The sequence below is a fragment of the Carcharhinus amblyrhynchos genome, chromosome 11, assembly GCF_965287045.1.
Source record: "Carcharhinus amblyrhynchos chromosome 11, sCarAmb.v2.hapA, whole genome shotgun sequence".
Taxonomy (NCBI): domain Eukaryota; kingdom Metazoa; phylum Chordata; class Chondrichthyes; order Carcharhiniformes; family Carcharhinidae; genus Carcharhinus; species Carcharhinus amblyrhynchos.
The window spans coordinates 97439777-97455630 of NC_137334.1; the positions used below are offsets into that span (position 1 = coordinate 97439777).

Consider the following 15854-nt stretch of genomic DNA (forward strand, 5'->3'; position numbering starts at 1 on the left):
AGGGAACCGAGTGTAGGGTGTCGAAATTTGCTGATGACACCAAAATTGGTGGAAAGGCAAATTGTGCAGAGGGTGGTGAGAGTCTACAGAAGGATCTAGATAGGCTGGGCGAATGGGCCAGGAAATGGCAAATGGAATTTAATGTTGGCAAGTGCGAGGTGGTCCACTTTGGTAGGAATAATGGTAGGAAGGATTATTACTTACGTGGAGAAAAACTGCAGCAGGCGACGGTGCAGAGGGACCTCGGGGTCCTTGCGCATGAGTCGCAAAAACCCAGCTTGCAGGTGCAGCAGGTGGTCAGGAAGGCGAATGGGATGCTGGCCTTCATCGCGAGGGGGATTGAATATAAAAGTAGGGAGGTCTTGCTGCGGCTGTATAGGGCATTGGTGAGGCCGCAGCTGGAGTACTGTATGCAGTTTTGGGCGCCGTACTTACGCAAGGATATTTTGGCCTTGGAGGGAGTGCAGAGGAGGTTCACTAGGCTGATGCCGGAGTTGAGGGGGTTGAGCTATGAGGAGAGGCTGAATAAATTAGGCTTGTACTCGTTAGAGTTTAGAAGAATGAGGGGAGATCTCATTGAGACGTATAAGATGATGAATGGGACGGATAGGATAGAGGTGGAGAGACTCTTCCCGCTCAGAAAGGATAGTAGGACTAGGGGGCACAGCCTCAAGATAAAGGGGGGGCGGTTTAGAACGGAGTTGAGGAGGAACTTCTTCACTCAAAGGGTGGTGAATCTCTGGAATTCTCTGCCCGTTGAAGTGGTGGAGGCTACCTCGCTAAATATTTGTAAGATGCGGGTTGATGGGTTTTTGATAAGAGAGGGGATTAAGGGTTATGGTGAGAGGGCGGGAATGTGGAACTGAGCCAAGACAGATCAGCCATGATCTTATTGAATGGCGGGGCAGGCTCGGGGGGCTGGTTGGCCTACTCCTGCTCCTATTTCTTATGTTCTTATGTTCTTATGACCCCAGCGTCTTGGCTTCTACCACCACCGACGGCAGCCGATTCCACTCTCTCACCACCCTCTGAGTGAAAAACTTACCCCTAACATCTCCTCTGTACCTACTCCCCAGCACCTTAAACCTGTGTCCTCTCACAGCCACCATTTCAGCCCTGGGAAATATCCTCTGAGAATCCACCCTATCTGTACCTCTCAACATTTTATAAACCTCTATCAGGTCGCCTCTCAATCTTTGTCTCTCCAGAGAGAAGAGGCCTAGCTCCCTCAACCTATCTTCATAAGGCATGCCTCCCAATCCAGGCAACATCCTTGTAAATCTCCTCTGCACCCTCTCAATAGCTTCCACATCCTTCTTACAACATACAACATAGAACATTACAGCGCAGAACAGGCCCTTCGGCCCACGATGTTGCGCCGACCAGTTACAAAACAATGACCCACTAATCTAAACCAATCCCTTTTCGTCCATAAACCTATCCACGGATTTCTTAAACGCCTCCAAACTAGGCGCATTTACAACTGCAGCAGGCAGGGCATTCCAATCCCTCACCACCCTCTAGGTAAAGAACCTACCCCTGACATCCGTCCTATAACTACCCCCCCTTAATTTAAAGCCATGCCCCCTCGTGCTAGCTTTCTCCATCCGAGGAAAAAGGCTATCACTATCCACCCTATCTAAACCTCTAATCATCTTATATGTTTCAATAAGATCCCCTCTTAGCCGCCTTCTTTCTCGCAAAAACAACCCCAAAACCCTCAGTCTCTCCTCATAGGACCTCCCCTCCATACCAGGCAACTTCCTGGTAAACCTCCTCTGCACCCTCTCCAAAGCCTCCACATCCTTCCTGTAATGTGGGGACCAGAACTGCACACAGTACTCCAAGTGCGGCCGCACCAGAGTTGTGTACAGTTGCAACATGACGCTGCGACTCCTAAATTCAATCCCCCTACCAATAAACGCCAAGACACCGTATGCCTTCTTAACAACCTTATCTACTTGATTCCCAACTTTCAGGGATCTATGTACACATACACCTAGATCCCTCTGTTCATCCACACTATTCAAAGTCCTCCCGTTAGCCCTATACTCAATACATCTGTTATTCCTAACAAAGTGAATTACCTCACACTTCTCCGCATTAAACTCCATCCGCCACCTCTCGGCCCAGCTCTGCAACCTGTCCAAGTCTCCCTGCAAACTATGGCACCCTTCCTCACAATCTACCACACCTCTGACTTTGGTGTCATCAGCAAATTTACTAATCCACCCAACTATACCCTCATCCAGATCATTAATAAAAATTACAAACAGCAGTGGCCCCAAAACAGATCCCTGAGGCACACCACTCGTAACCGAACTCCATGACGAATATTTACCATCAACCACCACCCTCTATCTCCTATCTGCCAGCCAATTCCTGATCCAATTTCCTAGACTACCCTCAATTCCATACATCTGCATTTTCTGCAGAAGCCTACCATGGTGAACCTTATCAAACGCCTTACTAAAATCCATATATACCACGTCAACTGCCTTACGTCAACCTCTTTGGTCACTTTCTCAAAAAACTCAGTAAGGTTAGTAAGGCACGACCTACCCGCTACAAAACCATGCTGACTATCTCCAATCAATTCATTACTCTCCAAATAACTATAAATCCTATCCCTAATAATTTTTTCTAAAACCTTGCCCACAACAGAAGTAAGACTCACCGGTCTATAATTCCCGGGGAAGTCTCTGTTCCCCTTCTTAAACAATGGGACAACATTCGCTATCCTCCAATCTTCCGGTACTATACCAGAGACCAACGACGACCTGAAGATCAGAGCCAGAGGCTCTGCAATCACCTCTCTTGCCTCCCAGAGAATCCTAGGGTAAATCCCATCCGGACCAGGGGACTTATCTATTTTCAAACCCTCTAGAATATCCAGCACATCCTCCTTATCAACTGCAATACTGTCTATTTTACACCCCTGCAACCCAGTGTCCTCCTCAGCTATATTCATGTCCCCCTGCGTGAACACCGAAGAGAAATATTGGTTCAATGCCTCTCCAATCTCTTCCGGTTCCACACACAACTTCCCTCTACTGTCTGTAACTGGCCCTAATCTTGCCCTAACCAACCTTCTGTTCTTGACATACCTATAGAACACCTTAGGATTCTCCTTAATCCTATCAGCCAAAGTCTTCTCATGTCCTCTTTTAGCCCTTCTTATCTCACTCTTCAACTCCCTCCTAGCCAATCTAAAGCTTTCTAATGCACTACCTGAGCCCTCAAGTCTCATCCGAACATAAGCCTCCTTTTCCTTTTTAACCAACGAATCAACTTTTTTGGTGCACCACGGTTCCCTAGCCCTACCAAATCCTCCTTGCCTGACAGGGACATACCTATCACGGACTCGCAGTAGCTGCTCCTTGAAAAAACTCCACATTTCGGATGTTCCCAGTCCCTGTAATCTCCTCGTCCAACCTATGCTTCCTAATTCTCTCCTAGTAGCGTCATAATTACCCTTCCCCCAGCTAAAACTACTGACCCGAGGTTCATGCCTATCCCTTTCCATCACTAAGGTGAACGTAACCGAATTGTGGTCACTATCACCAAAATGCACACCAACTTCCAAGTCTAGCACCTGGTCTGGCTCATTTCCCAGCACCAAATCCAATATAGCCTCACCTCTAGTTGGCCTATCTACATACTGACTCAAAAAACCTTCCTGCACGCTTTGTACAAAAACTGACCCCTCTAACGAGCTAGAGCTATAGCAATTCCAATCAATATTAGTAAAGTTAAAGTCCCCCATAACAATTACCCTATTACTTTCACTCCTAACCAGGATCGTCTCCGCAATCCTTTCCTCAACCTCTCTAGAACTTTTAGGAGCTCTATAAAAGACTCCCAACAGGGTGACCTCTCCTCTCCTATTTCTAATCTCCGCCCATACTACCTCAACAGACAAGTCCTCATCAAACTTCCTCTCTGACACTGTGATACAGTCCTTGACCAATAATGCTACCCCTCCCCCCCTTCTACCTCCTTCTCTACTCCGACTAAAGCATTTGAACCCGGGACCTGCAACAACCATTCCTGACCCTGCTCTATCCATGTCTCTGAAATGGCCACAACATCAAAGTCCCAGGTACTGATCCACCCTGCAAGTTCATCCACTTTATTGCGAATACTCCTCGCATTAAAGTATACGCATTTCAAACCCTGCTCCGCCCCACCCCCACGATGCCGTGCATTGCAGTCCCCATCTATGCCCCCCTCACTTTCACCCCCTCTACTCAGGATCCCACCCCCCCTCCGAATCAGTTTAAACCTCCCTGCATAGCCTTTGCAAATTTACCCCCCAGGATATTTGTTCCCCTCTGATTCAGGTGTAGACCATCACTCTTATAGAGGTCCCACCTTCCCCAGAATGAGCCCCAATTGCTCAAGTACCTGAACCCCTCCCTCCTGCACCATCCTCTCAGCCACGAGTTCAAACTTTCCCTCTCTCTATTCCTCTCTAAACTATCCCGTGGCACAGGCAAGAGTCCGGAGATAACCACTCTTTCTGACTTGGCCTTTAGTTTCCACCCCAACTCCATAAATCTCTGCTTAATATTCCCTTCCCTTAACCTCCCTATGTCATGCGTCCCCACATGAACTATAACTTGGGGTTGATCTCCCTCTCCCCTAAGAGTCCTGAATACCCTTTCCGATACATCCCGGACCCCAGCCCCTGGTAGGCAACACACCAGCCCTGAGTCCCTACCATTACTTCCAACTCTCCTATCCGTCCCCTTACCTGTGGAGTCCCCAATCACGAGGCCCAATCTTTTACATCCCCTAACCACCTGAGCTTTTACAATAGGCTCACCCCCAGAGACCTGCTCCCTTTGGCTATCCCCAGTTGATTCCTCCTCAACTGTAGCCTCCAGGACCGAAAACCTATTTTGGAGGGGAACAGCCCCAGGGGATTGTCCCCCCACTTGCTTCTTTCCCCTCCTCCTGGCAGTGACCCAAGACTCATTTCTAGGAGTGACTATCTCCTTATAACTCCTATCGATGTCCGCCTCCGCCTCCTGAATTATGCGGAGTTCCCCTAGTTCCACCTCCAGCTCCTTTACACGCTCCTCCAGAAGCTGCAATCGAACACACTTCTGACAAGTAAAATCACCTGAAACACTACTGGAGTCCCTCACCACATACATCCCACAGGAGATGCAGCTTACTGCCTGAACTGCCATCCCTGAAACAATTACCAGCAGAAAAATAAAAATAAAAATATTAAAAAAAAACTTCCCCCACACTTATAATTAGGTTAGAGGAGGTGGGAGGGTGGGATTCTCTACCAGTGTAGAGGATCGGGTATCCTCTCTGCACTAATTTATAGGGTTAGGGGCCCGAGAAAAAAAAACTACAACTACCGGTAAGCGTCCTAGTGACGACTTCCGGTTTCTAACTAATTTTAAAAAAACCGCCGAAACTCGCGACTTAAACTAGAAATAAAAAGTTAAACAATATAAATAGAAAAATGTACCTTTTTTGCTGCCTCCTCACACGCCCAAAAATCGCTGCCTCTCGATACTGCTCCTCAGGAACAATGAGGCCGATACACGGAGGTAGGTGCTTATAAACCCGAGAAAAAAAAACTACAACTACCGGTAAGCGTCCTAGTGATGACTTCCGGTTTCTCGTAGTGAGGCGACCAAAACTGCGCACAGTATTCCAAGTGAGGTCCGACAAGGGTCTTATAAAGTTGCAGCATTACCTCCCGACTCCTAAATTCAATTCCTCGATTAATGAAGGCCTGTACACCATACACCTTCTTGACCACATCCTCCACCTGCGAGGCCGATTTAAGAGTCCTATGGACCCGGACCCCGAGGTCCTTCTGCTCCTCAACAATGCTAAGACTCCTACCCTTGATATTGTACTTCTTCATCCCATTGGACCTGCCAAAATGGACCACTACACATTTAGCCGCGTTGAAGTCCATCTGCCACTTCTCCGCCCAGTCTTGCATCCTATGTCTTGCTGCAACTTCTGACATCCTTCCAGAGTATCCACAACATCACCAACTTTCGTGTCGTCGGCAAACTTACCAAAGCATCCCTCCACTTCCTCATCCAAGTCATTTATGAAAATGACAAACAGCAAGGGTCCTAGAACAGATCCCTGGGGCATCTCAATAGCTTGAAGTCTCCACAGCTTGAAGAGCTTCCCATCCACTCTCTACTTGAGGCTGATTCCGGCAACACTGTCCTGGAAGGCATCATTCAACATGGCAATAAACATCACGCTGAACAGTGTGGGTGCAAGCACACAGCCCTGTTTGATGCCACTGGAGACTGGGAATGCCTTAGAGGATTCTCCGCCATCCAGAACTCTGGCCATCATGGAACTGGCGTACCATCTGAATGAATTTGGGAGGGCAGCCGAACTTTGACGTGATCCTCCACAGGCCTTATCGGCTTACAGTCTCGAAGGTTTTCGCGAGGTCAACAAAGGTTGTGTAGAGCTCGCGATTCTGCTCCTGACACTTCTGAAGTTGGCGCGCAGCAAAAATCATGTCAATAGTCCCGTGACTTTTGCGGAAGCCACACTGTGACTCCGGAAACAGGCCCAGCTCCAAATGAGTGATCAGATGATTTAGCAGGACTCTTTGTGAGGGTTTTTCCTGTGATGGAGAGCAGCGAGATTCCTCGGTGGTTGTCGCATGCTTGCCAATTGGCCTTCCTCTTGTAGAGGTATATGATGGAAGCATCTTTAAGTTCCTGAGGAATGGATCCTTGCTTCCAAAAGGGCTGGAACAACTCGGTAAGTTTCTCGATAAGTACAGAACCAGCATCTTTGTAGATCTCTGCGGGTATGCCATCTGTCCCTGGGGCTTTGCCACTGGATAGCTGGCTGACAGCTTTCGTGACTTCGGCTGCTACCGGTGGGTCATCCGTGGCGCTGTTGATATCAACCTGGGGAATCCTGTCTATTGCCTCATCGTTAATAGATGATGGTCAGTTGAGGACGGCTTCAAAGTGGTCAGCCCATCTCTGCAGGATCTGAGCCCTCTCTGTAATGAGAATTGTACTATCTGTACTCAGGAGGGGGGAACTCCTGAGAAACTGAGGTCCATAGAGAGTGTTGAGGACTTCATAGAACCGTTTCAAGTCGTTTCTGTCAGCATATCCCTATATTTCATCTGCCTTGGCCTCAGCCAGGCATCCTGCATTTTACGCAGTTTATTCTGGACTGTCCTGCGAGCACTGGTAAAAGCATTTTCCTTGGCAGCTGATGATGGGTCATTCTGACAGGCCCGATGAAGGTGGTGCTTTTCAACAAGTAGAACCTGTGTCTCCTCATCATTCTCATCAAACCAGTCATGCTGCATGTCAGCAATCTTGATTTCTAAGTCTTCAGCCAGTGCTGAAGCTATGCTGGGGTTCTTTAGCTTGGTCGCATTGATTCTTTTCATAACCTTGCTTCCTTGTGGTTGCCTCTCGGGTCTGATGCGGAGCCTCATTTTGGAGGCAATGAGCCTGTGATCTGTCCAGTAGTCAGCACCACACATGGCCTTGGTTACTCTGACATCCTACCTGTCTTTTCTCCTGACAATGACATAGTCGATAAGATGCCAACGCTTAAAGCGGGGGTGCAACCAAGAGGTCTTGTTACGGGTAGGCAGCCGGAAGGTTGTGTTGGTGATGAGGAGGTCGTGTGCTGCACAGGTCTTCATTAAGAGTAAGCCATTACTGTTACACTTGCCCACTCCATGCCTCTCAATGACTCCCTGCCAGGTTGCAGAGTCACACCCTACTCTTGCTTTGAAATCACCAAGCAAGATCAGTTTGTTGGTACTGCTCATTGCTGATAGTAGGGCATCTAGTTCTTCATAGAGTTTGTCTTTCATCTCATCTGGGTTGTTCATTGTGGGGGCGTAGGCGCTGATCAGGGTGGCTTGACTTCTGTTCTGTAGCGGAAGCTGTAATGTCATAAGCCGGTCTTTCACACCATTGGGTAGACTATCAAGTTGCCGAACAAGGTGACTCTTGACGGCAAATCCAATTCCAGCATCACGAAGCTCATCACTGCCGCGACCACTCCAGAAAAAAGTGTGTCCACCTCCAGTTTCAGTCAACTGACCTATGTTGGAAAGATGAGTTTCACTCAGGGCTGCAAAGTCTATGTTGTATCTTGCAAGCTCTCTAGCTGTTCTTCTCTCTGATCTGTCTGCTGTAGGGTTGTCCAAAAGCGTGCGCACGTTCCAAGTGCCAATGGTGAGCGGTGTTGTCTTGTATTTTATTTTGTTTGTTCGACCGCAAGATGGGATCCCCGCCAGCCGCGGTCAACTGGCCAGGGTGTAGCGAAGCAGGAGACAGAGGGTGGTGGTTGATGGTAAATATTCGTCATGGAGTTCATTAGAACATTAGAACATTAGAAATAGGAGCAGGAGTAGGCCATCTAGCCCCTCGAGCCTGCCCCGCCATTCAATAAGATCATGGCTGATCTGTCGTGGCTCAGTTCCACATTCCCGCCCTCTCCCCATAACCCTTAATCCCCTTGCCTATCAAAAACCTATCAACCCACGACTTAAAAATATTGAGCGAGGCAGCCTCCACCACTTCAACGGGCAGAGAATTCCAGAGATTCACCACCCTTTGAGTGAAGAAGTTCCTCCTCAACTCCGTTCTAAACCGCCCCCCCTTTATCTTGAGGCTGTGCCCTCTAGTCCTACTGTCCTTTCTGAGCGGGAAGAGCCTCTCCACCTCTATCCTATCCATCCCATTCATCATCTTATATGTCTCAATGAGATCTCCCCTCATTCTTCTAAACTCTAATGAGTACAAGCCTAGTTTATTCAGCCTCTCCTCATAGTTCAACCCCCTCAACTCCGGAATCAGCCTAGTGAACGTCCTCTGCACTCCCTCCAAGGCCAAAATATCCTTGTGTAAGTGCGGCGACCAAAACTGCACACAGTACTCCAGCTGCGGCCTCACCAGTGCCCTATACAGCTGCAGCAAGACCTCCCTACTTTTATATTCAATCCCCCTCGCTATATTATACATAAGGAAGTCACTAAATTGGCTGGGACACTGATCTCTGTGATATAATTGATTTCATTGCTAATCGTGGTTAAGAGGATGTGCTATTGTTGATCATAACCTATTAGGCTGGGAAAATTGACATGGTTCCCACTCTCAGGCCGGTGGCAGCACCGAGGGGAAATGCAATGGTATTTATTGGGTGAGGACAAGATCTAATGTGCTCATGATGGAATATTTTGCCAACACCTGTTGTTGTAATTCACTCATTGGCAATTATTGTTTGGATGAAATACTGGAAAAAACTTCCAGTTATTTGAATACCATTTAGGGAGCTTTCCCCTTGGTTTAGTCAGACAGAAACACCACATGGTTCAATATCAGGCTGCACAGATCAAAAGGTTCCACATTCTTTCCCCACCCTATAGTTAATAAGTGATGGCAGTTATGGCAGCAATTGGGATACAAATGGCCTAGTTCTCAGGGGTTCAGGAGGGGTAATCAGACAGAGTTCTGGATCACTGTCTACTGCCTTTTATGGGGCACCGCATGTCCGCCACTCATGGCTAATTGCAGAATTGAATTTGCCTAGGATGCTCTCCAGAGTGGAATATGATCATCCAGACTATACTGGAAGAATAGACAAATGGGTGAGGTACTTCTGGCACCTGTAGTGCAACGTTGGCAAAAGTTAATATAATCAAAAGAGGAAGGGAGTTTAGTGATGCAATGGACTCTTTTTTTCTATTTCCACAATATTTCTATGAAGTAAACAGGAAAATTCTCAATTCTAACGGGAGTGGCAAGATGGCACCGTGATTAGCACTGCTGTCTCACAACACCAGGGACCTAGGTTCTATTCCCGGCTTGGATCACTGTCAGTGTGGAGTTTGCACATTGTCCCTGTATCTGCTCTGATTTCCTCCCAAGTCCAAAGATGTGTGGGTTAGGTGGATCGGCCATGCTAAATTGCCCCTTAGTGTCAGGGGGACCAGCTAGGGTAAATGCATGGGGTTGTGGGATAGGGCCTGGGTGGGATTGTTTTTGGTACAGACTCAATGGGCTGAGTGGCACTGTAAGATTCTATGATAACTAATGACATCAATTTAATTTTGGGAATCAGTGACCATGATTCCCAAATAGATATTCTGGTATTTTTTTATTAGGTAAATAACATCATCCTATTTAATTATTACCAGAATCAATATTTTATCAATAGATTCAGTGGGGTTGCTTGGTGGGTAGACATTGATATTTTTCTTCTTCAGTTCTCTGCCCAAAGGCAAACCTGCCCATCAGTTACACAATAGGTAGGGCAAGGAGGCAGCTTCCGAACTCACCCCAGCCGCAACAGGGATTGAACTCCCACATCGATGGCACAAGTCGAATCCACAACCATTCAAAAAATTAAACCAACACGCCCCACAAGGAGTGAGAGTTGCTGTGGAAGCATGGATTTTGTATTCATGTTGTAGCCTGGAGCAATGGATAATGGTGGTAGAGGCTCCAGTTTTCTTTCCATCTTACAGGTGACTAGGAATGTCCCCTGCTCTTCCTGCCTGCCATTGGCACATGTTGGAAGGACTTACATGTTGAAACCCAACCATTTTGGCCATGCTATGAAGTAGCGTTCCTTGGCCATCAAGTCCTGGAATGGGATTTGAACTGGAGCTTCTAGTTCAAAGGCAGTAGCATCACCCACTGTGTCACAAGACCTCCCCAAGCATTGATACTTTTACTTAATTATGGAGACCATCTTTAGTTTATATAGGCTGTAACTCACAATGGCATTAAGCTAACTTGGAATTGTCCATTTTAATTCCAGTATGAATTCAAGAACAAATAGTCTAAAATGCTTTAATAAAAATGGCCTCAGTAATATTTAAAAGGAAAAATGAAGGGTTTCAAAATATTCAGCTTGTGATGATCCAGTGCCTCACCTCAACTCAGCATTTAATCTCCTTTCATTCTCTTTTCCTAATGTGCTAAGAAGCTATGATATTGGCCAAAGAATTATCAAAACAAAAACATTTAAATAATTTGCCATAATATCTTCTGGTTGAACGAGTGCAATAATAACTTTTGACCTCTAGAAATCCTGAGTAGACTATGTTATGATGTAGTGCTTAGTAAATGTAGTGGTGGCAGCTTGCAGCAGAACATCAATAACCGCAGGAATTGGCTAGCAGATAGGAGACAGAGGGTGGTGGTTGATGGTAAATATTCATCATGGAGTTCGGTTATGAGTGGTGTGCCTCAGGGCTCTGTTTTGGGGCCACTGCTGTTTGTAATTTTTATTAATGATCTGGATGAGGGTATAGCTGGGTGGATTAGTAAATTTGCTGATGACACCAAAGTCAGAGGTGTGGTAGATAGTGAGGAGGGGTGTCATAGTTTGCAGGGAGACTTAGACAGGTTGCAGAGCTGGGCCGAGAGGTGGCGGATGGAGTTTAATGCGGAGAAGTGTGAGGTGATTCACTTTGGTAGGAATAACAGATGTGTTGAGTATAGGGCTAACGGGAGGACTTTGAATAGTGTGGATGAACAGAGGGATCTAGGTGTATGTGTACATAGATCCCTGAAAGTTGGGAATCAAGTAGATAAGGTTATTAAGAAGGCATACGGTGTCTTGGCGTTTATTGGTAGGGGGATTGAATTTAGGAGTCGCAGCGTCATGTTGCAACTGTACACAACTCTGGTGTGGCCGCACTTGGAGTATTGTGTGCAGTTCTGGTCCCCACATTACAGGAAGGATGTGGAGGCTTTGGAGAGGGTGCAGAGGAGGTTTACCAGGATGTAGCCTGGTACGGAGGGGAGGTCCTATGAGGAGAGACTGAGGGTTTTGGGGTTGTTTTCGCGAGAAAGAAGGCGGCTAAGAGGGGATCTTATTGAAACATATAAGATGATTAGAGGTTTAGATAGGGTGGATAGTAATAGCCTTTTTCCTCGGATGGAGAAAGCTAGCACGAGGGGGCATGGCTTTAAATTAAGGGGTGGTAGTTATAGGACGGATGTAAGGGGTAGGTTCTTTACCCAGAGGGTGGTGAGGGATTGGAATGCCCTGCCTGCTGCAGTTGTAAATGCGCCTAGTTTGGGGGCGTTTAAGAAATCCGTGGATAGGTTTATGGACGAAAAGGGATTGGTTTAGATTAGTGGGTCATTGTTTTTTTTAACTGGTCAGCGCAACATCGTGGGCCGAAGGGCCTGTTCTGCGCTGTAATGTTCTATGTTTAGGGCACCTTTTCTAGCCCCTTCCTCATTCTATGGAGGTGAGCAGTACATTCCTGAAGGGGACTGCTAAGTCGCCCAGGTAGATGCCAAATTCCACTGCTGCTTCAGTCAGCGAAAAACAACCATTAGACCTGAGCCACCTGTGTGCAGGTCCGTGACTACAGCTCCCAGTGTATCCACACCTACTGCTTTGTCGCTCGCCCATCACCACAGGACTTCAAGGGTTGAACAGGACACTGATGATGATGATGGTGTCGAGACTAGCGCTTGATTTGGATTAAAGTGAGGGAGAGTTGCGCCGCATCAGCCTCACTCTCTCTTCCCAATTCCCATCTAGATCCAGTGGCAAGACAAGAGTCAAGACGGCTGGAGACGGGACTAGGCGCAGCGGATGACCAGAACGTCTTGTGTGTCTTGTCCTGCTCTTTGCGTTCCACGATGCTTGCAGAGACCGCTTTCTTGACCGTTGGACCTTCCATTGGTCTCGTCCGCTCAATCTGCCGGAGTCTGTCTTCACATGCTGGGATAGACATCTTCCTATCTCACCGAGGGTTGAGACCCGTTGGCTACCCTCATCTGGTTTAGCCGGCTTGTTGAAGCCTTTGCCTAGAGTGGCCGCTGTCGCAAGCAAACAGCTACGGGGAGCCACAGGTGAGAGCTGAGTGCCAGGTGGGGACAAAGGGTGGACAAACCGCCCTGAAAGGACGTGACATGTTCCGCCACCAGAGGTACTACCCCTCCCTGACATCCTATACACGCCATATTCATATGTATATACGGAGAAAAAGCAGCGAAGAGCAAAAATAGAATAGTTCTTCCAATGATGGCTTCCTTCTTACTGTGTCATTCTAAAACTTCCACTCTTGACAGAGAGACAACTTACTACAAAGAACAAAGAACAACCCAGCACGGGAAACAGGCCCTTCGGCCCAACAAGCCCGCGCCGCCGCATCACCCTACACCTATTCTACCCTGCGTGTCTACGAATAGAACCCCTGACTTAGCCAGATTCAGGGGAGAATAGTGTCAATTTGGTAAAACCAATGAGCCTAAGAGCACATCTTTGGGGTGTGGGAGGAAACCGGAGCGCCCGGAGGAAACCCACGCATCCACAGGGAGAATGCACAAACTCCCACAGACACAGGCCCAAATCCATGTATCTGCACAGCTAGCATTACTAGCTTATTACTAGCATTTTCAGCAGGTAATAAATGGGAGTTCAGCCATTACCCTCTTAATTTTACCTCCCTACAAAGAACAAAGAAAATTACAGCACAGGAGCAGGCTCTTCGGCCCTCCAAGCCTGCATCGACCATGCTGCCCGATTTAACTAAAACCCCCTACCCTTTCGGGGACCATGTCCCTCTATTTCTATCTCATTCATGTACTTGTCAAGATGCCCCTTAAAAATCACAACTTTATCCGCTTCCACTACCGCCCCCGGCAATGAGTTCCAGGTACCCACTACTCTCTGTGTAAAAAATCTGCCTCGTACATCTCCTTTAAACCTTACTTCTCGCACCTTAAACTTGTGCCCCCTAGTAATTGACTCTTCCACCCTGGAAAGAACCTTCTGACTATCCACTCTGTTCATGCCTCTCACAATCTTGTAGACTTCTATCAGGTCTCCCCTTAACCTCCGTCACTCCAGTGAGAACAAACTAAGTTTCTCCAACCTCTCCTCATAGCTAATGCCCTCCATACTAGGCAACATCTGGTAAATCTTTTCTGCACCTTCTCCAAATCCTCCACATCCTTCTGATAGTGTGGCGACCAGAATTGAACATGATATTCCAGGTGCGGCCTAATTAAGGTTCTATAAAGCTGCAATATGACTTGCCAATTTTTAAAGTCAATACCCCGGCCGATGAAGGCAAACATGCCATATGCCTTCTAGACTACCTTCTCCACCCGCGTTGTCACTTTCAGTGACCTGTATACCTTACACCCAGATCCCTTTGCCTATCAATACTCTTAAGGGTTCTGCCATTTACTGTATATTTCCTATCTGTATTAGACCTACAAATCATTATTGTCAGGAAAAGTAGGAAAATTGCACATAAAGGAGAGTATATTTATACAAGGAGTAAAATGTGTTACCTGACGTTGAACAAACATCAGCACAACTTTCTGCGCTTGTTCAAATGGAGTGTCCCCCCCCAGAGGTGAGTGGCTTGTTGTACAGCCCACATCCCAGCACAGGACAATGGCACTCTGCAGGAACAGCAATTGCAAAAACAGCGTCATAGGTTTTGATTACGAAACAAAATTAACAGCTAGCCATTTAAAGTTAAAGTTTATTTATTAGTCACAAGTAAGGCTTACATTAACACTGCAATGAAGTTACTGTGAAATTTCCTGAGTTGCCACATTCCGGCGCCTGTTCAGGTCAATGCACCTAACCAGCCCATCTTTCAGAATATGGGAGGAAACCCATGCAGACACGGGGAGAACATGCAAACTCCACACAGACTCCACCCAAGCCTGGCGCTGTGAGGTAGCAACGCTAACCACTGTGCCGCCCATTTGACAGTACAGAACTTGTAATAGATCGCCAAACCATTTGGCCAATTTGTGTTGTGCAAAACAAGTCATTGATAAGATAGGGTGTAAAGGGTATCACTTTTGAGAGTCTTTTGGAACCCACTTTTATGTCTTGGGAGCCCATACATACGCAGATGCAGCAAACCTAGTTCACTAGATTTTTTCTGAAATGGCGGAGGTGATAGTGGATGCCTTGGTGGTTATTTTCCAAACGTCGCTGGATTCCGGGGAAGTGCCGGAAGATTGGAAAACGGCTAATGTTACGCCGTTGTTTAAGAAGAGTGGCAGGCAAAAGGCAGGGAATTATAGGCCGGTTAGTTTAACGTCTGTTGTAGGTAAAATGTTAGAATCCGTCATCAAGGAGGAAATAGCGAGACATCTTGAGGGGAATTGCTTGATAGAGCAGACGCAGCAGTTTCGTTAAGGGGAAGTCGTGTCTTCTCTTTCATTTCAAAACAAATAGTTCCTGCCTGGTTCTAAAACATAGAAACATAGAAGGTAGGAGCAGGAGGAGGCCATTTGGCCCTTTGAATCTGCTCCACCATTCATTACAATCATGGCTGTTCGTCCAACTCAATAGCCTAATCCTACTTTCTCCCCAGAACCTTCCTTTATCAGGTGGGTGGGAGGTGGAACAGCCAGTTCCGAAAGCTAGTGGCGTTTGCTACAAATAAACCTGTTGGATTTTAATCTGGTGTTGTGAGGCTTCTTACAGTCCAACGCCAGCATCTCCACATCATGACTCTAAACTCTTGCCAGCGACCGAAGTCAGGCTAACCAGTCTATAATTTCCCACCTACTGCTTCTCTCCCTTCACAAACAGCGGTGTTACATTAGCTATTTTCCAGTCATCTAGGACCCTCCCTAACTCCCCAAAGCCTATCCACCATTAACAAGGTACATGTCAGGAGTGTGATGGAATTATCCCGATTTGCCTGGATAGGTGCAGCTCCAACAAGACTCACAAAGCTTGATACCATCCAGGACAAAGCAGCCCACTTGACTGGCACATCTACAAACATTCAATCCCTCCACCACTAACATTCAGTAGCAGCAGTGTGTACTATCTACAAGATGCAATGCAGCAAT

At 47.0% G+C, this 15854-nt stretch overlaps 1 protein-coding gene across 2 annotated transcripts in view; it reads right to left on the reverse strand.

The window, feature by feature from the left end:
• Positions 1-15854, reverse strand: part of LOC145350380 (DNA repair protein Ku80-like) — a 248251-nt gene that overhangs the window by 218074 nt on the left and 14323 nt on the right. Inside the window, exons 1-2 of one of the 2 annotated variants that reach the window (XM_080199651.1) lie at positions 14869-14931; positions 14322-14435 (exon numbers count right to left, since the gene is read on the reverse strand). In XM_080199651.1, the coding sequence (XP_080055777.1) occupies positions 14322-14435; positions 14869-14889 (135 nt within the window). In that variant the 5' untranslated portion in view covers positions 14890-14931. Of the gene's footprint in view, positions 1-14321; positions 14436-14868; positions 14932-15854 lie in introns of those variants that run through there. The other variant, XM_080199652.1, reaches the window with a different exon arrangement.